Raw genomic sequence first — 23743 nt, 5'->3', positions numbered from 1 at the left:
TCACACAGAAGATTGGAAAGTTCTGTTAGCTGGGCGGTATAAATAACAGAGAGGAGGGCTTGGGAGTTTTTCAAATTGGGGGAGGGGAATGGAATGGGAATAAACCATACTCCAAAGCACTCAAGATTATAATGTCTCCACCGGTTTTGGTTAGTGGCTGTCTAAGCCCTGGAAAAATCAACAATAGTGTTCTGTGAGTGAGTGCATGTGAACGGAACTGAGTGTTACCAAGATGCTTTATTCTCCCTTTCTCTCTCCTCTCCCGACCAACACGCGTTATTTCCACGCGTGCCCCCGTCCAGAAGCCTGGGGCTTCTTCTTCAGCAGTTTTCTCTTCAAAGTTAGAAATTTCTTCTCCATAGAGGTTTTCCTTCTGGGGAAGTGTTCACACTCCTGGTTTCCCAAATGCGTTCTGGAGTCTCTCTTTCCTTCACGTAAGATCCATGTTAAAGTTTGGGGTCCAAAGAGTTTTCTTAGAGTTAGAGACCAAGTCTGGGCCTCTCATTTGTGGAGAAGGAACAAACTTCCCTGGTGGATTGTTTCCCTACCATGACCTAGAATGCAGCCCGAGTCCAGAGCTGGGGCAATTTTATTCACCCATCTCCAAATCGTGACAAGTATGAAATCAAAAACACAAGAAGCTTTTAGTGAATTTCACATCTTTTTTTGGTTTTAGGTACACTCTGGCCTATATTTTCTTGTGTCATTTTCTCTTTTTCTATTATTTCTATCAACAAGGGTTTTTTGCCTATTTCTCTTCCCCGCCTAAATTTAAGCCATTAAATTTTTATGCACCCATATCCTGAGACAAGTTACTGCCACAATGTTGAATCTATTTCTTACACCCTCTGGGATTTAATGCTGATTCTTTTAAACACTGAAAGTTGTCCTTAATTATTCTTTTTTTTCCCTTTAAGAAGGCAGAATTGATCACCAGATGGTCAAGTATATAATCTCTCTTTATTACCCAGAATTAGGCAGCTCTGTTGATAGCTGACCTCTGCTCAGTATAGAGTTTAGAATTTCCAACTTGCTTTATCCTACCTAGAACTTTATTTTGCTTTGCTACATTTTAATTCCACCAATTCAAGAAGTGGGAATCCCTGACATTTGATCAGAATCTCTCCTCCTATGTCCTAGATCACTCGTGTTGTCGGATCTGGGAGCCTACCTGGGATATTTTTGAGAGCTCAATTAGTTAGTCAAGTAACAAAGAAGGGCTAAATTCTCATCCTTCATAGAAGGATGACCTTTGGCTTGTTGTCATTTTCAGTAGGAAGGAGATGAGTTCCCAAGAAAGAGCAACTAAGGGGGGGCATATCTCACCTATTGATGACGGTATTTGTTTGAACTACTAGTTACTTACTTCCTTCAAAGCAATACTCTAGCACATAGCCATCTAAACCTGCTGCACCAATCTGGTCGGGGGGCCGCCACCTCATTGTGACAGTGGTGTCAGTTACAGAGTCAACAGTCAGAAGAGTAGGTGGGCTGGTTACAGCTTCAGAGATAAAAGAGACAGAAAAAGAAGAAATTATTAAGTACAGAATTATGGCACAGGAACTGTGATAAAATGAACTAGGATACAAATAAAAATATACACAGGGACTTCCCTGGTGGCACAGTGATTAAGAATACGCCTGCCAATGCAGGGGACATGGGTTCAAGCCCTGGTCCGGGAAGATCCCACATGCCGCTGAGCAGCTAAGCCCATGAGCCACAACTACTGAGCCTGCGCTCTAGAGCCCGCGAGCCACAACTACTGAAGCCCACACGCCTAGAGCCCGTGCTCTGCAACAAGAGAAGCCACCACAATGAGAAGCTCGTGCACTGCAATGAAGAGTAGCCCCTGCTCGCCACAACTAGAGAAAGCCCAGGCGCAGCGACGAAGACCCAATACAGCTAAAAATAAGTAAGTAAATAAATAAATAATAAAAAATATACATAGAAGCCCCCACGTGTTAATAAAATTCAATGAGACTCCTCGAGCATATGCTGTGTTTACGGCAAAGATCTGCCAGATGTGAAAATTTTTTTATCAACGCTGCCACATTTCCCTCCATTTGGGAGGTTGACATGGGAGTCTGGGAGGCCCAGGAAGTTGAAAAAGTCAAAATTTGAGATCTAATGATCTAGAGTAAATTTTCCATAACTTTCTAATTTTAAAGTGCAAACTCTTGTACTAAATATTTCTATTGAAAAATCTACTCACTACCAGAAAATAGTGGAGACGCCTTGTCTTCTCTTTCTTTGCCTTTACTGAACTGACATTTTTGGTTCAATAGATAACATTTAAAGTGTGACTATAAAGCAAAGAGACTAGCTTTCAAGTGTGCTTGGTTGAATTGATGTCAATTTGTTTTAGTTATAGTGTTTACACCAGGGTGCTGGGTTATACTTTCAGAAGGACAAATGGGGGTAGTCTTGTGTCAATGGGCCCAGCTACATGTTTCCAGTGGGAAGGGGCAAACAGAGCCACCCACAGCTGTCCTTGGGATTCTGGTAATAAATTCCAGGGCCTACATTATGAAGGCATTCAACTCTATTGTGTTGCTTGTAATTTCTTAGAAAATTGCCCCTAACCACCTCTAGTCTCCTACTCCTGTATCACTCTAAGAAGCTTCCAGGTCTGCTCCAGTTAGAGGTCAGAAGGAAGCAGTCACAATCTGGGGCAACGATTTTCATGACAAAGACACACCTCTCTTGACTCACCCAATGGAACAAAAGGTTTGGAGGGCATACTGGGCTTGGAGAGGCCAACGGCATTGACGGCAAAGATGCGGACCTCGTAGGCCACACCTTCAATCATATTCTTGGGCTCAAAGATTGTTTCTTTGCAGAGATCAAAATTCAGCCTCATCCACCTGGAGCTTTGCTTCTTTTTCCTCTCAATGAAGTAACCTGAAGGGGACGCAAAATGGAAACTGAAGATTTTCCTTGGTCTCCAAAATTAAACTTTGTCAGATATTAGAATGTTCAAAAATTTCCCATATTCTCAGCACTCTAAGTGAAATAGTCATATATGTATTTTTAACCCATCTTATTCCATTGGTTTTTTTGAGAGAGATTATAAATAATACAAATATTAACATCATGGGATATAGATAAAAATAATAAGACTAGAAAAAATTAAAATTGTACTAGGAAGAGAAGAGAAAAAATAAACCACAGATATGTAGGCCATAGAAACTTACATAGTCACTCTATTTGAGCAACAGATGTGGCTTTGAGTCCCAGCAATGTAAGAAGGGGGAAATAACCAGTTTTGTGAGTTTCATTATTAGCAAGTAGAAGAAAGTTCCTGTTCCACAGGGGAAGCAAATTCTTCTAAGTATTTAACTCTAGAAGAAATTGCCTCATAGACATAATTCTATGGATCTAGGCATTTACTGACCAGAATAAAGTTAGACTTATAGTTGTTTCAAAATTATATATTGAACAGAAACGTCAAACAAAAAAAGAGGACAGGCAATCAGATGATATTCATCAGAGCTATTTAAATCTCAAGTACTTATAAAGCATCCCCCAATATATTTCAATGTGAATGGATATTTAAAAGTTTTCTTCTAAATGCAGTATTTTAAAATGTGCTTTGTACTAATGTGCATAAAGAGGACACCAACTCCGCTGGCAGGTCCACAGATGGACCAACACGCAGTTACCTAAGATTGGGGACCCTCCATCATAGAGAGGAGGGTCCCAGTTCATGATGCACCACTCATCTCCCACGTGTGTCACATTCGGCGCCACTGGAGGATCAGGGACATCTGTAGCAAACAAAAAATGGAATAGAATAAAATAAAATAAAATAAAATTGAGGGAGTGAGAGCACAAAGAAGAATGTTCATTGGAAAATATGTTTTTGGATGATAATCATAGAAGCAAGGTTATTTCTTATTATTTTTCCATGTTTACTGAAGTGCACTGGGTAACTAATTTGGGTGCAACGTCACGCTCCATATGGAATCAGGGAAGGTGAGCCCGATACAAATAAAATAATGATGTCTCCAAATCCTTCAAGTGTCACATTACAGAACCGTATGAAACCCAAGACTTTTGTTATTTACCTTGAAAATGGTGACTAAGAAATGATTGCCTAAATGTTGGACGTGATTTTGTTTTTTTGTTTTTTAACCACAGAAGTGACCTTGCAGCAGAACCGAATCAAGGACTAATTACTGCACATTTTACATCAGTTGTTGTATAAGATGTTGACTGGTAGAAATCCAAGTCAAAAATGGCAAGTTACCATGTCTTATAAATAGAGTTCAGTACATAACAAAGTGACCTTAGTTTTGGATCAATTTGAAATATGTTTCTTGGGAATTCCCTGGTGGTCCAGTGGTTAGGACGTTGCACTTCTGCTGCAGGTACGGGTTCGATCCCTGGTAGGGGAACTAAGATCCCGCGTGCCCCATGGCATGGCCAAAAAAAAGAGAGAGAGAAAAGAAAAAAAAGTAATATGTTTCTTAAGGGAAAGCTAAAGTGGGATGAAGAGATCATGAGACCTTGGACCACCGGTAATCTGCCATACTCATTTCACTTGACTTCAGGATCAGGAAAAATGGACTTAAATGGTCATCTAAGAACCAAGGCAGATCTTACTCCTCTACAGTGAGTGTGATGTTGGAAATTATTTAGCAATTGTGTGTCAGTGACTGTAGAGGGCACTGAAAAGGAGTGTGACTGTGGACAGCTAATGACAGCAACCCCAAAAGGCTAACCTTAGCTACTCCTCACCGCAACTAGTCCTCTAGGCAAGTAAAGAGACAAGAGAGGAAAGGAAAGGAAAAGGAAGAAAAAGGAAAGAAAAGAGAAAGAAAGACATATAAAGAAGTGGCAAAGATAAAAAAAGAAAGGCAGTGATTTATAAAATACAGCTATACCGTGTGCTTCTTTGTTGGCTACCCAGAAAAGCTGAGAGAACCAAGAACTTGCAAAGTCTACTTTGGATCTAGACATGTCAGCCTGATTCTAGAAATCTGCTGACTCAGAGGCCTTACCCACAACTTTAATCGTGATGGCTGCATGGGCTTCCCCAGCTTCATTTTTCAGATTTATGTGGTAAAGACCAGAATCATCTTTTTCTGCTACATCAATAACCAGAGTGGTGCTGTCAGGGTAATTTTCAGTTCTTATTCGGCTACCGCCCTCCATAATAGCCTACAGAGGAAAGAAATACAATGTGGCATGACCTATGCAAACAACAAGGACACCTCCAGAGTGCCTGGGCACTTAAGCTGGACATGGTGCTAATGCCTGAAATATGTGTTCTTAGTTTAATCCTCCACCAGCTCTAAGGACAAAAGTATTGTCATCCCATTTTACACATGGGAAGAACTGTGGCCCGAGGTTACACGGCTAAGAAGTGGTAGAACAGGGATTTGACTCCAGAGTTCACTACCCATTAACTCCTTAAAGAGAAAGTTGGGAGGAGCAAAAATACAAGCGCAGAAGTGTCATTCTAGGAGAAGAGTTTCTTTGTACATGAAATTAGAAATACTTAAACTCATATCAGAAACTAAATAATGATTTGTTCATTTCTTTAGATGTCTCGGAAATTTAAAAATACTGAAAAGGGTTGAAGAAGGCCACAGTGCCAATTTCCCATACAAGTTGAGTACTGAGTTTTCCCTTCCAGTAGACATGAAAGAATGAACATCTAATTCCCAAAGTAAAGACAGAGTGAGGTTGAGACTTCTATTATATTTTCTTTCTTTTCTCCTTCTTCTCCTTCTCCTTTTCCCCTTCTTATTTTCCTTCATTTCTCGCCTTCCTTCTTGCTTACACCAGAAGTTTAAAGCAGCATTACATTTTTCTGATTCCCAGGCCATATCTTCCATGCAATAATAGACAGCCAATATACAAAGAGGAAAAACAGAGAAAGGTCAAAGCAATTTAGAAAGAGGGTACTTTGCCACTGTTATCAACTCTACTCTTTTGTGTCTGGATTAGGACTTGTAAGTCTTCAATAACATAAGATTGTGGCAACGGTAAGAATACTTGAAATGGCTTTCATAATTCTCATTTTATAATAGAAAAAAATTTCCTCAGTTTAGCCAAATTCTAATCTTAAGATTGTAAAAGATGTTCTGCTTGAAAAGAAAAATAACTTACTTAGGGTGGTGTTATATTATCCTCTTCATATTTCTATGTTTTATTTTGTTTCTTATGCTATAATTTACATCAAGTAAAATTCATAGTTTTAGATATATAATCTATGAATTTTGACAAATTTATGTGAGTGTGTAACCACCCCCATAATCAAGCTACAGACTGTGTCCATCACATCTCACAGTGTCTCCATGCTCCTTGGCATGCAACCCACTAACCCCACATCCTGGTCCCTGGCACCCACTGGTCTGTTATTTGCCCCTTTGGTTTCCCCTTTTCCAGAATGCCATATAAATAGAATCAAACAGTATGTAGTCTTCCAAGTGCATATTTTTAGACTGATCCATGTTGCTGCTTGTATTACTAGTACGTTCCTTTTCATTGTTGAGTAGTTTTCCATTGTATATTCCACGTGCAGTTGGAATATGTTTGTACAATTGGACTTTTGAGTCATTTCCAGGTTTTGACAATTATAAATAAGTCTGCCATGAACATTCCTATACGAGTTTTTGTGTGGGCATGTGTTTCATTTCTTTTGGGTAAATACCTAGGAATAGCCTTGGGGAGTTTTATGGTAAGCTCATGCTTAACTTTATAAAAAACTACCAAACTGTTTTCCAAAGTGGATGTACCATTTTGCATTCCCACCAGCAATGTATGAGAGTTTAATTGTTCCATATCCTTGCCAGCATTTGGTACTGTCAGGTTTTTTTTTAATGGCTTTTAAAAAATACTCTTTGTTTTTTGTTCCAGCTTCTTTCACACAGCATAATTATTTTGAGAGTCATCCAAGTTATTGCAGTACTCCCTTGTATGAATTTCTTACAATTTGTTTATCCATTCACCCACTGATAGAATGTGCATTGTTTTCAGCTTTTGAATATTACAAATAAGGCTACTATGACCATTTGTTCTAGTAGATTTTTTTGCAGATTACATTGGATTTTCTACATCGATGATTATGTCATCTGCAAATAAAGACAGTTCTACTTCTTCCTTTCCAAAATGGATGTCTTTTACTTCTCTTTCTTGCTTGATCGCCCTGGCTAGAACCTCCAGTACAATGTTGAACAGAAGTGGTGAGAGTGAACATCTTTTCTCTCTTCTTTCTGATCTTAAAGGGAAAGAATTCAACCTTTCACTATTAAGTAGGATTATAGTTGTAGCATTTTTATGGATGTCTTCTATTATGCTGAGGAAGTTCCTTTCACTTCCAAGTTTGCTGAGAGATTTTTACTAGGAATGGATGTTGGATTCTGTCAAATGCTTTTCTGTGTCTATCGAGATGACCACATTTTTTCTCTGGTTTGTTAATATGGTGAATTATATTAACTTATTTGAAAATGTTAAACCTACATTGCATTCCTGGGATAAGTCCCACCTGGATATAATGTACTGTTCCTTTTATGTATTTTTAGATTTGATTTGCTAAATTCTGTTTAGAATTTTTTCATCTCTGTTCAGGAGTGATATTGATTTGTAGTTTTCTCTTCTTGTAATGTCTTTTTCTGGTTTTGCTATAAGGGTAATACTGGCCTTCAAGAATGTGTTGGGGGGGCTTCCCTGGTGGCGCAGTGGTTGAGAGTCCGCCTGCCAATGCAGGGGACATGGGTTCGTGCCCCGGTCCAGGAAGATCCCACATGCCGCAGAGCAGCTAGGCCTGTGAGCCATGGTCGCTGAGCCTGCGCGTCCGGAGCCTGTGCTCCGCAATGGGAGAGGCCACAGCACTGAGAGGCCCACGTACCGCAAAAAAAAAAAAAAGAAGAAGAATGTGTTGGGAAGTATTCCTATCTTCTCTTCTTCAATTTTCTGGATGAGTTTGCATTGAATTTGTATTATTTCTTTCTTAAATGTTTGGTGGAACTAACCAATAAAGCCATCTAGATGTGGAATTTGTTTTGTGAAAAGATTTTAAACTACAAATTTCATTTCTTTCATAGGTATAGGGCTATTCAGTACTGATTTAGTGGTATTTTGCAAATTCTGATATGTGTTGTGTTCATAAATATTTTCTAATTTCCCTTGTAATTTCTTCTTTGATCCATGAGTTACTTTTTAAAAAAGCTACTTAGTTTCTAAATATTTGGAAATTTTCCAAATCTTTCTGTTATTGTTTTCTAATTAATTCCACTGTGGTCAGAGAATATATCTTGCATGACCTGAATCCTTTCACATTTACTGAGACTTATTTATGGTCTATTTTGGTAAATCTTCCACGTGCATCTTAAAATAATGCCCAGTCTACTTTGTTCAATGGAGTGTTCTATAAATGTCAACTACATCAAGATGGTTGATAGTACTTCTCAAAACTTGTACATTTTGTTCTATCAGCTATTGAGAAAAGTAGTAAAATCTCTAACTTACCTATTTTTCTTTGTAATTCTATCATCTTGCTAATTGTTTTCTATTTGTCCCATCTGTCCTTTGTGTCTCTTTTGCTGCCTCCTTTTGGATTCATTAGATATGTTTTTGTGGCTCCATTTTACATCCTGTGTTGGCCTATTAGCTGTAACTCTTTGTTTTATTATTTTAGTGGTTCCTTTAGGGTTTATAGTATAGTCTACCTTCATGTGGTATTATGATACTTTACATTTAGCAAAAGAAACTTACAATAGCATACATCCATTTCACTCCTTTCAATCCTTACTTCCTTTCTCCCCTCTCGGCCTTATGTTTTCATTGTTACAAATTTTACTTACACTTATGTTTGAAGGCCATGGTGCATTGTTACTATTTTTGTTTAAACAACCAAGTATCTTTTTAAGGAGATTTAAGTAATAAGAAAAAATATTTTATACATTTATCCATGTAGTTCTTATTTCTGACCCACTTATTGATAGCTCCTTTGTGAAAATGTTTTCATCTTAGTATCATTTCCTTTTGACTTTAGGACTTCTTTTAATATTTCTTGTAGTGCAAGTCTGCTGGAGATGACTGCTTTCAGCTTTTGTATATAAAAAATTTTATTTTGCCTTCATTTCTGATAATTATTTCTACTGAGTATAGAATTCTAGGTTGACAGTTTTTCCCCCTTTAAACGTTGCTCCACTGTCTTCTCACTTGCTTTGTTTCCAGAGAGATCAGCTGTCATCTTTGTCTTTGTTCCCACGGGTTTAATGTGACTTTTTCTCTGACTACTTTTTTTTTTTTTTTTTTGCGGTACGCGGGCCTCTCACTGTTGTGGCCTCTCCCGTTGCAGAGCACAGGCTCCGGACGCACAGGCTCAGCGGCCATGGCTCACGGGCCCAGCTGCTCCGCGGCATGTGGGAGCTTCCCGGACCGGGGCACGAACCGGCATCCTCTGCATCGGCAGGTGGACTCTCAACCACTGCGCCACCAGGGAAGCCCTCTGACTACTTTTAAGATTTTTTCTTAACCACAGGTTTTGAGCAATTTGATTATGATGGGTCTTGGTGTAGATGTCTTTTTTTTTTTGGTGTAGATGTCTTAATGTTCCTTGTGCTTGGATTTTATTGAGCTTCTTGTATCTGAGATTTTCTAGTTTTTATCAAATTTGGAAAATTTGGGGCCATTTTTTCTCTATATATTTTTATGTCCCCCTCTTTGGGGACTCCAATTACACATAGATTTGACTGCTTGAAGTTGTCCCATAGCTCAATAAACCTTTTTTTTTCCTCCAGAAAATGGAAAAGGAGGAAACACTCTCCAACATTAAAAAAAAAAAAAACAAATTATTTTTTAGAGCAGCTTTGAGTTCCCTGCAAAATTGAATGGAAAAAGTACAAAGAGTTCTCATATACCCTCTGTCTCCACACACACATAACTTTCCCCACTACTGACATCCCCCACTAGAGTGGGTATACTTGTTATAATTAATGAACCTACATTGACACATTATCTTTGAAAGTCTATAGTTTACATCAGGGTTCACTCTTGGTGTTGTACATTTTATGGGTTTTGACAAACCTATGACACGTATCCATAATTTTAGTATCATATGGAACAGTTTTACTGCGCCTAAAACATTTTATATAGGAAGTTGCAGAGTCACACTTGAGCCGGCTCTACTCTACCACTCCAATCTTATTTATTATTCTCCTCCTCACTCACGCTGCCTTGGCCACACTGGCCTTCTTTGTATTCCTCCAACACATTAAGTGCATTCTCTCCTCTTGTTCTTTGCACTTGCATTGACATCAACTGGAAATCTCTTTGCTTTGATCTTCTCAAAATGGTTTCTTGTTGTCATTCATAGAGGCTGTTCTCATGCCCCATGCAGTCACTTACTAATCATATTACCCTGTTTTGTTGTTGTTAAATAATTATTTTAATTATTTTATTTTTGGCTGCATTGGGTTTTCGTTGCTGTGCGCAGGCTTTCTCTAGTTGCGACGAGCGGGGGCTACTCTTCCTTGCGGTGCACGGGCTTCTCATTGTGGTGGCTTCTCTTGTTGAGCACAGGCTCTAGGCGCACAGGCTTCAGTAGCTGTGGCACGCAGGCTCAGTAGTTGTGGCTTGCGGGCTCTAGAGCACAGGCTCAGTAGTTGTGGCACATGGGCTTAGTTGCTTTGTGGCATGTGGGATCTTCTTGGACCAGGGATCGAACCCGTGTCCCCAGCATTGGTAGGCGGATTTTAAACCACTGCAGCACCAGAGAAGTCCCACCCTGTTTTGTTTTGTTTTTTTTTTAATTTTCGTAGCACTCATTACTATCCAAAGTGACTTTGTTTATTTATTTATTTAATAATTCATTGTCTATTTCTCTTCCACCCCATTCCTTGACACCCATTAGAAGGAAAGGTAGAACCTCATTCACTGCACATAATAACATTCATATGCACATGCACAGGGTCACATAGTAGGTAGTCAGAAATATGAAAAGCAAATGAATAGTTATTATATTTGCCTGAAAATCAGTAATCTTTCTTTATTAAAGGAGTTACATCTTTACTGTACATTTATTTGCTGCCTTCTTTCATGTGACTCACGGGAGACAGGGAGTAGGGTAGTGTGTGTGTGTTTGTGTGTATGTGTGTGTGTGTGTGTGTATAGAACAAACCTTATCTGCTCGGCTCCAAATGGCTTTAGGAGGTGGTTCTCCACTGATGGGAATCTCTAGACGAAGCTTGTTTCCTGCAATTACTGTCACTGTATTGTCAGCATCAAGACCATCCAGTATGATCTTCGGAGGATCTGGAATATTAACCGTGGCCTTTGTTATCAGACGGTTATTTCCATGTGATTATCTGGGTTAGTACTTGGCTAGTGTTAAACATTGGTAGTAACCAATATTTTATCCAGTCAAAAAGGATATAAGCGGAGTCAAAGTAGTTGGTGCCTGGTACCTTGCAAAACTACTTCATTGTCAAGACCTCTTAAGAATCAACTATTATGATTAGTGATTACTACCAATTCATGTATTTTTCTTTAAATATCACATTTTGAATATAATTCCAAGGTAAGCAAAACCAGAAAAACAAGAACACAACTCTGCAATGATCTCTTTTATCTACTCACCAATAACATGAACTTTGGCAGGCAAAGTAACAGAGTAGGCATCTGGTGCAAATACATAATCACCTTCGTCCTCAACGAGAGCATTGGCTATCACTAATTTGTGGATTCTAAGGAAATGAAAAAACATATTTCTAAGACTTTGCAAAGATTTAGACTGTGTAGGACCCAAACTGAGGAGACACCTGGTTTTATCTTAACTTGTTTAGTGCAGCCTGGAGAGAGACTGAGAATAATGTGATGCCTTAATTATCCTATTTATTGATCCACATTCAGTATTTATTTGGGGCTATATGAAACTATCTCTACAAATACAGCCTGCTTACTATGCAAGAATCTCTTGTTCCTTTTTAAAATCTCATAGCTTAAAAAAGGATAGAAGATAACACCTCACTGATGCCATATTTTAAGATTCAAGAAATTACCAAGGATAACCTGACTTTGGCTTTTTATGCAAACCTAAGAGCAACAGTTCTTTTTTTTAAAAAAGTTGAGGTCTAGTTGACATACATTATTATATATTTCATGTATACAACACAGTGATTCACAATTTTTAAAGGTTATGCTCTATTTATAGTTATTATAAAGTATTGGCATAAGAGCAATAGTTCTTAACTTTTTTGGAAGCATGAGCCAGTGAATATCTGATGGACACTACGGCTCCTCAATCTGGAGAAAAACAAGTATTTTTGTACACACAGAATTTGCTTACAATTTCAAAGGATTTATGGGGGCCCCTGAAGTTCATTCACAGTCTCCTAAAAATCCATGGATCCTAGTTTAAGAACTCTTCTCCTACATCTTTGCTAGATTCTAGGATATTATGCAAACCATCCCCCCGCCTCAGCAAAAAAAAATTGTGGAAAGGTCATATGACACTTATTGGTTAGGGACAGTGAATCCAATTCAACCAGTTCCTGAACTAGAATTCAGTATCCTCTAAGCTCATGTTTATATGGAAAGACTCAGTCAATGGGTTTTGAAGTAACACAGCACCTCACTGTAAGGTACAGGTACAGGATCACAGGTAGGACATGATGTACAACAGAGGAATCACATATTCTTGCTATTTGAAAGCAAAGAACCGGAAATAGAGCCTCTCCCTATGAGTACTCCCCAAACATCCTTACCAATCATGTAATTTAGGAAGCAGAAGAAGTGAAGATGGGGACCAGCCCTCACTTGGGGACCACCCTAGCTTACTTACCTTCCCCTGTGAACAATCTTTAGACGGTCAGTCTCCTGAATGGGGAGGCCATTTTTAGTCCATTTTCCTGATAAGTTTTCAGATATCTCACACTTCAAGCAGATTTCTTTTCCAAGATTTACAGTCTGATCAGTCAGAGGCGTCAATATCTTCAGAGGTTTTACTGCAGAAATAATAGATGGTTATTAAGTGCCAAATCTAAATTCCAGACAGGCCAAGACGGTGTCATTTCACAATGGTACAGTTTCACTATAATGCTTGTTTTGAAAATGAGAATTTGTTCAATGCAGTTGAAATATTTGGGGACAGAGCATAACACACATTTCACGTTCGATTAAGCATGATTTTATTCATGAGAAAGACTAGGTGAATCCAGAAAACGGCACCCAGCTGAACTGAGTCAGGTAGGACCGCACAGAGCACACACGTACGCCTCAAACATCCACCAGCTGCTTTAGTTCACCCATGTTAAATGAGCCACATCCGTGCACATCTGAGATGACAGCTCTCCATCCAATTTCAAATAACCTCCTTCCACTACTTCACAATAGCTCACAAACTGCAACACTTCTGACACCACTTCCACAAGCAAATTTCAGGTCTTTTTCAAGGTAAAGTGCCGTATTTATTGTAGTATTTATTAACCATTTAACATCTATAAAACTGTACTACTGTTTTTTTCTTATAACTTATCATTTTATTTTTTAAAAAATGTGTCCCTGACAAAATTGTTGAGTGTTGTGTTCTTAACCCCACTTTCCCCATTAGCCCTATGATTTTTATTGCATGACTTTGTACAGCACAGTAATTTTTAGAAATGCATATGTTACATTATAGCAGGACTGACTGTAATTGCTTTAAACAGATAAGGAGCTGCCTATGGTTGAAAAAACTTTTTGATATTACACTACAATGGCCATCATTCCACAAAACATAAGCAGTGTATTGCGATTACTTCCAAATAATTCAATAATCATATGAATTGCACCTGGACTTAGAAAGAAATAAGGAAGCAGAGTTTCTGCTCTGCATGTATTACCCATCTTCTTGTGAAGTTCGCTATTCTAATTTTCATGGCTAACTGGAAGGGACAGACTCTGCCATTAAGAGCTGACTACCATTAGGGGGCATTTGGAAAAGGACATGAATTCTTTCACGCCTCTAAAGCATATCGGGGGACTTCCCTGGTGGTCCAGTGGTTAAGACTTTGCCTTCCAATGCAAGGGGTGCAGGTTCGATCCCTGGTTGGGGAGCTAAGATCCTACATGTCTCACAGCCAAAAAACCAAAACATAAAAAACAGAAGCAATACTGTAACAAATTCAATAACGACTTAAAAAAATCTTTTAAAAAATTGTTTAAAAAAAATAAAGTGGGCTTCCCTGGTGGCGCAGTGGTTGGGAGTCCGCCTGCTGATGCAGGGGACACGGGTTCGTGCCCCAGTCCGGGAAGATCCCACATGCCGTGGAGTGGCTGGGCCCGTGAGCCATGGCCGCTGAGCCTGTGTGTCCAGAGCCTGTGCTCCACAACGGGAGAGACCACAACAGTGAAAGGCCCGCGTACCCGCAAAAAAAAAAAAAGTGGAAAAAAAAAAAAAGCATATCGGCAAATTAGCTTAGTCTTCTCAATTGAGACCCATTAGTTTGAGCAACTTCTCAGCCCAAATGTAATTGAAGAATGTTGAATGTTTATTGAAGAGATAGCAAATTCACCAAACCAAAGGTCACCAAAGGATTAAGCAAACAGGATATCAGGATTTGATATCATATCTAAGTATTTATCATGTATTTATATGGTTTGGGGACTGAAATATTTCTTAACCATTTGGGTAGCTTCTCTGGCAGCTGATTTTTATACTTCCTTCCCAATATTGGTATTCTACTATTAAACTGAGAAGTAAGTTCTTAGAGTCCCTGACTGATATGACGTAGACACTCAGCTGGAATGGAATCTAATTTTACATATTTAAAATTGCCACAAGTACAAGCCAAATAGATTGAAACTCTCCTAAAACTGAATTAACAAACACAAGACACTAGTAAAACAGCTTGGAAGACATCCAAGGAAGTCTTACTTACAGTCAACGGTAAGTTTAGCAGATGACTGTCCTCCTGTTGTCATTACAGAATATTCTGCAGTATCAGCCTTTGTTGCTTCTTCTATGACCAAAATGTGTTTTTTGCCTTCAACTTTAATGTAGTGTCTTGATCTTGGACCAGGGACGATTTCCTCACCATTCTTAAACCTGAGTTAAAATAGATTATAAAAAAAAGTTTTATAAAAGACCCTTCAGGAGACAGATACCAGACACTCAAGACCTTTTTGTTGAATTAAAGAATGTATGGATCAATGTATCAATAGATTAATATTGTAACAAGTATTGTCTGAAAAATGACATTAAAAACATAAGCCCACTCTTTCCATTTAAGATCAATCAGATAAAGATGCTAACAATGGATATTACCTACGTTGGGCTCTTGACACACACTAGTAAGAATATCATTTTAATACACTTTAAAGACAGTTGTGATTCTAGATTAGAATGAACAATCTATCCTGTACCAATTACTAGAGATTCCTGCTGCATAATTTACTCTGTTTCTCAATTAAGATTTTAAGACTCCAAATCGTCTAGTCTTTAATTTTGAGGTTACTCACAGAGAACTTGAGAAAACACTTCCCATCTGGCCCCAAAACTATGCTTTTTATTTTTAAGAACTGTTAAAGTAATTGGTAATTCTCAGTCTAAAGTATTTTTCTGAGATACTTAACAATAAAGTTACTAGGAATAACATGAAAAAAGTATATTTTCTTTTTCTTTTTTTTTTTTTGAAAATAAGTATATTTTCCATGTAACTTGCCAGTATGGCATAGTGAGAGTAAGCATGGTATAGAGCACCCATGGGCTTTGGAGTCAAATAGACCTGGAGAACCTTGACCCATCCATTTATTAGTAAGTGTCTATTTCCCTATATCCTTACCAATATAGATTTCTAGATCTTTTTTCAGTTTTCTGTTTCACAGGTGAAAAAAACACCCAGTATCTTAGTATAGTTTTAGTTAAAACTTCTAACACGAATGAGCTTGAGATTCTCTTCATATCTGTAAATGCAATTTCCTGTTCTCCAAACTATGAAGGTACTTTTTTTGTCTATTAAAAATGGACAGGGACTTCCCTGGTGGCACAGTGGTTAAGAATCCGCCTGCCAATGCAGGGGACATGGGTCCGAGCCCTGGTCCAGGAAGATCCCACATGCTGTGGAGCAACCAAGTCCGTGCGCCACAACTACTGAAGCCGGCGTGCCTAGAGCCCGTGCTCCTCAGCAAGAGAAGCCACCACCATGAGAAGCCCGTGCACCGCAATGAAGAGTAGCCCCCGCTCGCCGCAACTAGAGAAAGACTGTGTGCAGCAATGAAGACCCAACACAGCCCCCCCCAAAAAAAAAAAGGACAGACCTCAGGAAAGCTATTTACCATTTTACATGGGCATCATCTTCAGACACCTCACATTCTAATTCCACTCTGTCCCCACAGTACGCTTTTGTATCTTCCAGCTGTTTGGTCACCATAACTGGAGGCTCTAGTGTGAAAAAAACGAAAATCAGAATCATTAAATGTCCAAAAACCTGCCTTGTGACCCTGGGTTTGTTCACAGATGAAAAACCAACAATAAGAAAGTGTCATCCATCATAGAGCCATGGTTAGATGGTGGTAGGTAGTAGGTAGGTTTTTAATGATTTTTTCACGGCAAAATAAATAGCTGGCAACCCTGGGTAAGTTTTTCCAATTTTCTAAGAACTCTTCAAATCAAATAAATTATTGTTTTAGAGAGCAGACACATTGTATCAGATATCCTTCTTTTGGCAAATAAGATACCAGATGGTAGGCATTTCTGGGGAAGGAGAACCTATAACACTAAAATTCTCTACTTCTGGTTCTAGACGGATGATAGAGATTGCAGAATTGTCTTTTTAAAAAATTTTTTAATTGAAGTATAGTTGACGTTCAAGATTACAGAGCTGCCTTAATCATAGGTCCTCATAAAGAAAATAAGTGATTCATGGCTTCATTGACACCCTCCAGCTCTTTCACAATGTCTTAGTAAATGATGGTCTTCAGCGATCTCAGTGCCAACGATTGATGCACTTTACTAATGAAGCTGTTTCAAGAGAAATCTATTTGTGATCAGCTGAGTGTGTGAAATGGTTATCCAGTAGACTTTATTGGGTTTCAGAAGTTATCACGAGAACAATTATATGGCAAAGTACTGCTTGCTTGAGCCAAAACTACAAGGCATTTTTACTCAGTTTTTTTCTCCCTTTGGCTTTTCTAGTCTTCAACGAACCTGAAGATTAATTAGGATACACAATAACTGGCAGTACAGAGAGGCTTTAATCCAGAGCCAATCTAACACCCAAGATAAACCATCTCTAGAGGTACTGCCGTCTCTGCTCTGGAGCTCAAAAGCTCACTTCATCATTTCCATTTTGATTATCCCTGAGAGAAGGAGAGCTGTTGGCTCTTAATGGCTACAGTAAGAAATTTCACTTTACCTCTCACAAAGAGCTCAGTGGAGCATTTCTCATCACCAGCTGTCACATAATACTCTGAATCATCTGTTAGCACACAGTTATTGATAAACATGATTCTTTCACATCCTTTATGTTCAAAGATGTATCTGTTTTAAACAGAAGGAAGATAAACAGAGTCCGTGAACTTGATTTTACTCTTTTCTTTATTGCCAGCAAATTTGGCTTATAATTCAGTAATATTTGAAAGTCAGAAATAGTAATTTTGATCTGCAATTTATGTAGCCATGTCTTACGTAGTTTAATAAACATCAAACATGAAACCAATGACTATCTTTATGTAAACATCAAACATGAAACCAATGACTATCTTTATGTAATGTAACACATATGCATATTTACACATAATATTTAATTTGTCATTTTCTTTTATGTATGTTTTTCATTTCAAATATAAATCAGTACTCACATATTTGCCAATGAACCAATTGTTGGAAAACAGGGTTGGCTAAGATTTTTAACTCTGTACATTTTAAAAAATGAGCAATTCATCTACTTTATTGAGGGACAGAGACGATCTTTTTCATTGATTCATTGATTTCACTCCTTGCTAGCCCAGTGAGACAGATTTTATTGGGTGAATAAATGATTATACAATTTAAGCAATAATATGAACTTAATCATTAACATAGATGGTAAATTCTATAGAATGTGATTCTCTTAAATGAGCTTAAGAACTAGTGTTATCATATCATAGATATCATCTACTAAGAAAGAAGTTGAGTGTTTGGAAACAAAAACCTGAAATCTAAGGAGATTGCAAAATTTGATTATCTGTGACCTAGATTATGGATGGATATATCAGGGCATCATAACAGAACTAAAGAAAAGTTCTCATTTGGGAAATTCTCAACTTGAAGATTTCAAGAACAAAACACTAAGCAACATTTTTCTAGATAAAGATAACCAAGTAAAATTATGTTTTTGGGGTTTCCCTGGTGGCGCAGTGGTTGAGAGTCCGCCTGCCGATGCAGGGGACGCGGGTTCGTGCCCCAGTCCGGGAAGATCCCACATGCTGCGGAGCGGCTGGGCCCGTGAGCCATGGCCGCTGAGCCTGCGCGTCCAGAGCCTGTGCTCCGCAATGGGAGAGGCCATAGCGGGGAGAGGCCCGCGTACCGCAAAAAAAAAAAATTATGTTTTTGGTAAATTCAGGCTGCCTTCAAGAGATTTTTACCAGATATAAACATTATTATCACAAAGTCACTCTGAGAGCATGACCACATTAAGAAATTGGAATCCACCTAATTGTACCACAGAAGTGACAGATATTCAGGATTAAAGTCTTTTATAAATATGCACGTGGCTCCTGTTAAGTGAAAAAATATATATTGGAGTTGAAAATCTCTCAGACTGAGAAGGATCTCTGTAAAGTAGCTTCGTAATAGACTAGCGATACCATCAGGTATCAGGGATTAGTCTGTTTCCTTAATTTGGGAAAGGGCCAAAAAACAATGAAACACAGGCTTTAGATGCTACTCTGGAAAAACAAGTTATCTAATTATAAGGTGTGACTCCCAGCTGGTATATCAAATATAGATTTCAATTTTTTTCAAAATTTGATTATAAAAGAACTGGGAGAAGTTTGGCAATGCTCTGAAGTAATCACATATAACCTCCAGTGACACAAATCCATGGTTAGGAATCACTTGAAATAGTCTGTATAGAATTAAAACATAAAACAGGGTTTAATTTATATAGTACTATAATTTTGATGGTTCCAAAATACATGAAAAGTTTTTGCTGTCCCTCTATATGATTTTGTATCATACAGGTATAACTAAAAAGTGCTTTTAGGCATAGAAAATTAAGTCAAATTACTCTTTGATTTGTATAGTTATCACTGATTATTCGCAAATTCCACTTACTTTGTACTGGGTCGAATTTCTTGACCATTTTTATACCATTTCACCTCCAACTTTGGATCCGCCAGTTCCACAGCAAATCTTACCCTGCCTCCTTTATCAACCTGATATGCAGGATCGAGAATTTTTGCAAAAGCTGTAAGAGAGAAGAAGCAAAACTATGTTCACATGCATATGCTATGAATTTGAATAGTCAATATATGTATGAGAACCTAAAGCTAAATAAAAAATCGAGACTGAAGAAGAAAGAATTAGGAACCTTCCAAATTATCCCTTATATTTTAGGAGTCTGAATCAATTTATAAACCATAAGATGGTTTAAAAATGTAAAGAGAATCCACATGCTTTTGGAAGAAACAGAAGAATTATTGAAGAGGCTTCAAAAATGATTATCTTCATTCTTCAGGGAATGTATAATACGAAGTATCCAAATGAAATTTGGACTTGAAGAACATGCTCATTCTCCTAATATGATTATTATCAGGATCATTGGCATTATCTGTGTACATCTATGTCACAGTTTTTTATCATATAATTTATGAGATACTTTCGATGACTCGTGAGCTTAAATGGAATGCCTTTGACTGACTGAAATAGTAGGGTTGTCAAAGTTTTTGTACTGTGGAAACTTGCCCAAATATTGGCATGTTTAAACACTTGGGTAACCATATCGGGTGTGAGAAGTGAATTCCCCATGCCTCATCAAATGGGTGGAATAATATAACAGTAAAACAAAGAAACATAGAATCTACTCTGCCTAAATAAGAATCAGGAATTTGAGAGTGAGGGAGAGATGCAGAGGCTGGAGAAAGGGGCCGCTGAGAAATTGCCAGTAACAGCGGGAATGTTTAATATTCCATTATATAATACATTGTATGTGTCACTGTAATGCACCTTCTGTTACCTTAAACCTTCAACAGCTGTCTGCTACCCGCTTAGCCTATGATGTGCGGGGCAGTAAACTACTTCACCTGAAGTCAAGTTAACCAAGAGAAGAGTAACCCCTGCAAATCCCACCCCAACTAGTCCGTCCCCAAACCCAGCAGGAAATAGGAAGGATTAATCTCCCCCAGGGGTGCTCACCTGCGCTCTTCTTCTCCACTCTGCGCATGCGCTTGAGCCGCTTGAGCATCCCGCGCAGGTCAGTGATGCCGTACTGGAAGGCGATCTTCTCGTACTCGCTGGGTTTCGCATTCTTCAGCAGCTCCCACACGTCTATCTCAGGTTCTTCCTCCTGCTGTTTCACCTCCCTAACCGGGGAGAACCATTGCCTAGTTTAATAGCTGCCCACTGGCCCTTAAAGACAAGGAAGGTCGGAGTATGGTACCGATTTTTCGGGTCAGTGCTACAAGCTCTGTTTAAACCCTGAGTCCTTAAAGCCGAGGGGAAAGTGTACTTTGCCTGAAGTCTCAGGGAAACTTCCAGATTGTCAAAGATCAGATACGTGCACTTATATTAACGCTCTCGTTTTCCTAGTTAAAAACACAATATTAGGGGGAGAGGAGGATACCAGGAAATATCCTTAAGATATGTTTACTTATTTTCAACTTGCAAGTCTAACTAGGAGGTGAGATTTTAAGGAACTTAAAAGAAATGTTTTCATCTAGGATATCGATATTGAAATAAGGATTAAGAACTAGAAGATTTTAGGTGTTGGTCTGTGAAAGAACAATGCTCTCTTTCTACCTTCATTGGCGTGCATACCCTAGCTCTATGTGGAGATGGTACAAACCCAGCATTTCAAATCTTTGGATTTTGCAAATAGCATTTTCCCTACCATGTTAGTAAATGTGTACATTAACCATTTTTGCTGTTTTTTAATACAAAAAACATTTGAAACTGTGACTAAGCGTTTGCTTTTGGTTTTGGTTTGGTTGTTTTTCATATGATTTTTGTGTATACATATTCTTTTTAAGAGAAAACTTTTTTTTTCTAAATTGTTAGAGTAGAAAAAGAGAATGAGATCCAGAAATCTCTCGTATTTCATCTTAAAGTATTGTCTTGAACTTTTTTGGAAGCAGGTTGGGTATGAATCATGAAAATATAAATGTGAAACTGTAAAGCAAGTCATTAAGCGTTCCATGAACAAGGCGAAAGTAATTTCTTAGCGTAATTATCAAAATTATGACTCTAAATTTTGATCACTGTCAAAAGAACATATAAAGAACATATATAACTAATATATATACACACATATATATGATTTAAAGTACATACACTTGTCTGTATTTTAAAACCAAAAAATGAAACAAAACTCAGGAATAAACACTTTTAGGGAAAGAGACTTAGTATAAATGCAAAATATAATTCAAATTGATTTCCTTCACTAGCTAAGTAGTCCTAATTTTGTTTAAGCTTAGTTGACTCTTTTTATCAACTAAGGTTAATTTGGAAATGTTATAGTGACTGCTTACTGTGAATAATGCTGGTTTGGATATGATTTTTCCAGGAAAACCGGTCAACACATCTTAAACATCAGTGTGAAAACAGATTCATGCTATCATGTTAGCAAATAATGAGTTGCATATGTTTGCATTGTCCAATTAATTACAACCTGCTTCAGAATTTCTTGAGGAAAGACTGGGTTGTAATCATAGGGAAGGGGAGGAGAATATAAATATGAACATAGAGTTTAGGGTGGCATTAGGCAAGGATGACTTCTGCATATCTAATTTCCATTGTTGTGTAAGTCTTTTGCCCAATAGAGGATGCTGAGGCAAATCTGGGAAATGGAAGGAAGTGAGAGGTCATTGGTCCATCAGTAACCTTTGTGGGAAGGACTAGTAACGCCATTAGGAAAATATGCCTCTTAAAGACTCAAGACACAACTATTATCTTCATTTCACTGAAATGGTAATTACACCCTCTATTTACATGGGGAAATTGAAAAGCTTAAGAAAATTGTCCTGAAGTTGAAATATTGGTAATAATTTGCCTGATCTACTATAACCACTGCCTGAAAGCAGTCTAAATTTCAAATATAACATTTAAATATTTTGTAGGAAGTCTTGGAGGATTGCAATTTAAATGTGTATGTGTGTATATATGTATATATTCTCTGTGGGTCTTTCCTTAATCCAGTTTATTATTGCTCTATTTTTGTCACACTAGCCTGAGTCCCCACATTGTTAAACTACGCCATACTACATTGTGTTCAATTTGTATCTCAACCAAGAAGAATTACATACACATTGCAAGGGTCCTCCTGACACTGATGAAAAGATTTAAAGATATCAAACTAGATTAAAATAGATAACAAGAGGCACAAATAAAACACTGAGATGTACCTAGATGAATGAGGTGAATGTTTATATGAGGAAGCCAGTAATAAAGATCATCATTTTCAGTGTGTTTCTTGAGTCAGTTTTGTTGGTAGATTCATAAAACCAATCATCCTCACCATTTTTTTCTCATTAAAACACCAAAATACACCCCACTCTACTACGACCTTAATCCTAATACAAACACCAATGACCTCTTGCCTCTTCCTTCTTCCTTTCCTCTCCATCACTTCACTGAATCCCAAATTGCAAGGAGATGGATTCATTATTTTGTACTGGAACGTGAGGTCAAGGCTGCCATCTGTAGCGTCTCCTTTACTCATTCAGAACATATCTATACTTACTGTGGTGGCTGCACTTGACCCTATCTGCATGGCTACATTAAGTTTCAGTAGGAAGAAAAAGCCAAATTTCTATAGGCACTACTGATTCCTTTCCAAGCATGGGGATAGACCTATATAACATTTACAGTACTTCCATCTACATCGAAATTTCTATAACTTGACACTCCTAGTGAAATATAGAGCAGTTATAGAAATTTTATGTAGAATAAACTTTTAAGTATTTATATAGGTCAAGTTCCATAACAAGATACTGCCCAAAAGACTGACTGTGATTTATCTAATGTCTATTTGAAATAGGCTGACTTTGTTCAGGGCAGGGAGATCTTTTGTTGTATAAAGATGTTGGTTGTAATGATATTTATACTCATAGGGATTTTGCCACAGACTCTCGGAGGAGTAGAAATGGTAACCACATGTCATTACCACAATGAAAACACATGCAATTCACAAATTAGTAGGCAAACACAATGATTTCTAAAGTTATACCAGTGGACTAGTATATAGTATATTAAATGAATATAGTCTTATGATAACAACAATCTAATTATGAGTCAAAATAATAATTAGGGGATGTAAAGAAAATGAGAACTGGAGACATGTTGACTGCCCATTTTTTTCTAGTAATTTTTTTTTCTCTAGTCATTTTGATCATTAATGAGATTTCTTTTACTCTGCAAACTACTGGTAGAACTAGTCTGTTCTTTTTTCTTTCTTTTTCCTTTTAATCAGACTTGGCACCTAATAATCTACTGTATTACATTTTTAATGATTGATTGTGTGTGTGTGTGTATGTGTATTTTGTCACTTTACGAATATAAATTCTTCAAGGGAAAATGTCACATTTTGGGGGGAAGTGGATATTTATTTGACAC

General features: G+C 37.8%; 1 protein-coding gene across 9 annotated transcripts in view; it reads right to left on the bottom strand.

Moving 5' to 3' along the window:
• The window catches only part of MYBPC1 (myosin binding protein C1), a gene marked incomplete at its 3' end in the record, with an annotated part of 93561 nt that overhangs the window by 23475 nt on the left and 46343 nt on the right, over positions 1-23743 (bottom strand). For all 9 annotated transcript variants that reach the window (XM_082665583.1, XM_082665578.1, XM_082665581.1 and 6 more), the window contains 12 exons: positions 20330-20496; positions 19250-19382; positions 17349-17473; positions 16270-16375; positions 14874-15040; positions 12797-12959; positions 11593-11699; positions 11135-11268; positions 5004-5163; positions 3663-3767; positions 2713-2901; positions 1367-1501 (listed from right to left, as the gene is read on the bottom strand). In XM_082665583.1, the coding sequence (XP_082521709.1) occupies positions 1367-1501; positions 2713-2901; positions 3663-3767; positions 5004-5163; positions 11135-11268; positions 11593-11699; positions 12797-12959; positions 14874-15040; positions 16270-16375; positions 17349-17473; positions 19250-19382; positions 20330-20496 (1691 nt within the window). The remainder of the gene's footprint in view (positions 1-1366; positions 1502-2712; positions 2902-3662; positions 3768-5003; positions 5164-11134; positions 11269-11592; positions 11700-12796; positions 12960-14873; positions 15041-16269; positions 16376-17348; positions 17474-19249; positions 19383-20329; positions 20497-23743) is intronic.

Source organism: Grampus griseus (assembly GCF_964374135.1).
Source record: "Grampus griseus genome assembly, chromosome: 11".
Classification (NCBI taxonomy): Eukaryota; Metazoa; Chordata; class Mammalia; order Artiodactyla; family Delphinidae; genus Grampus; species Grampus griseus.
This window is presented reverse-complemented; position numbering and strand designations above follow the sequence as displayed.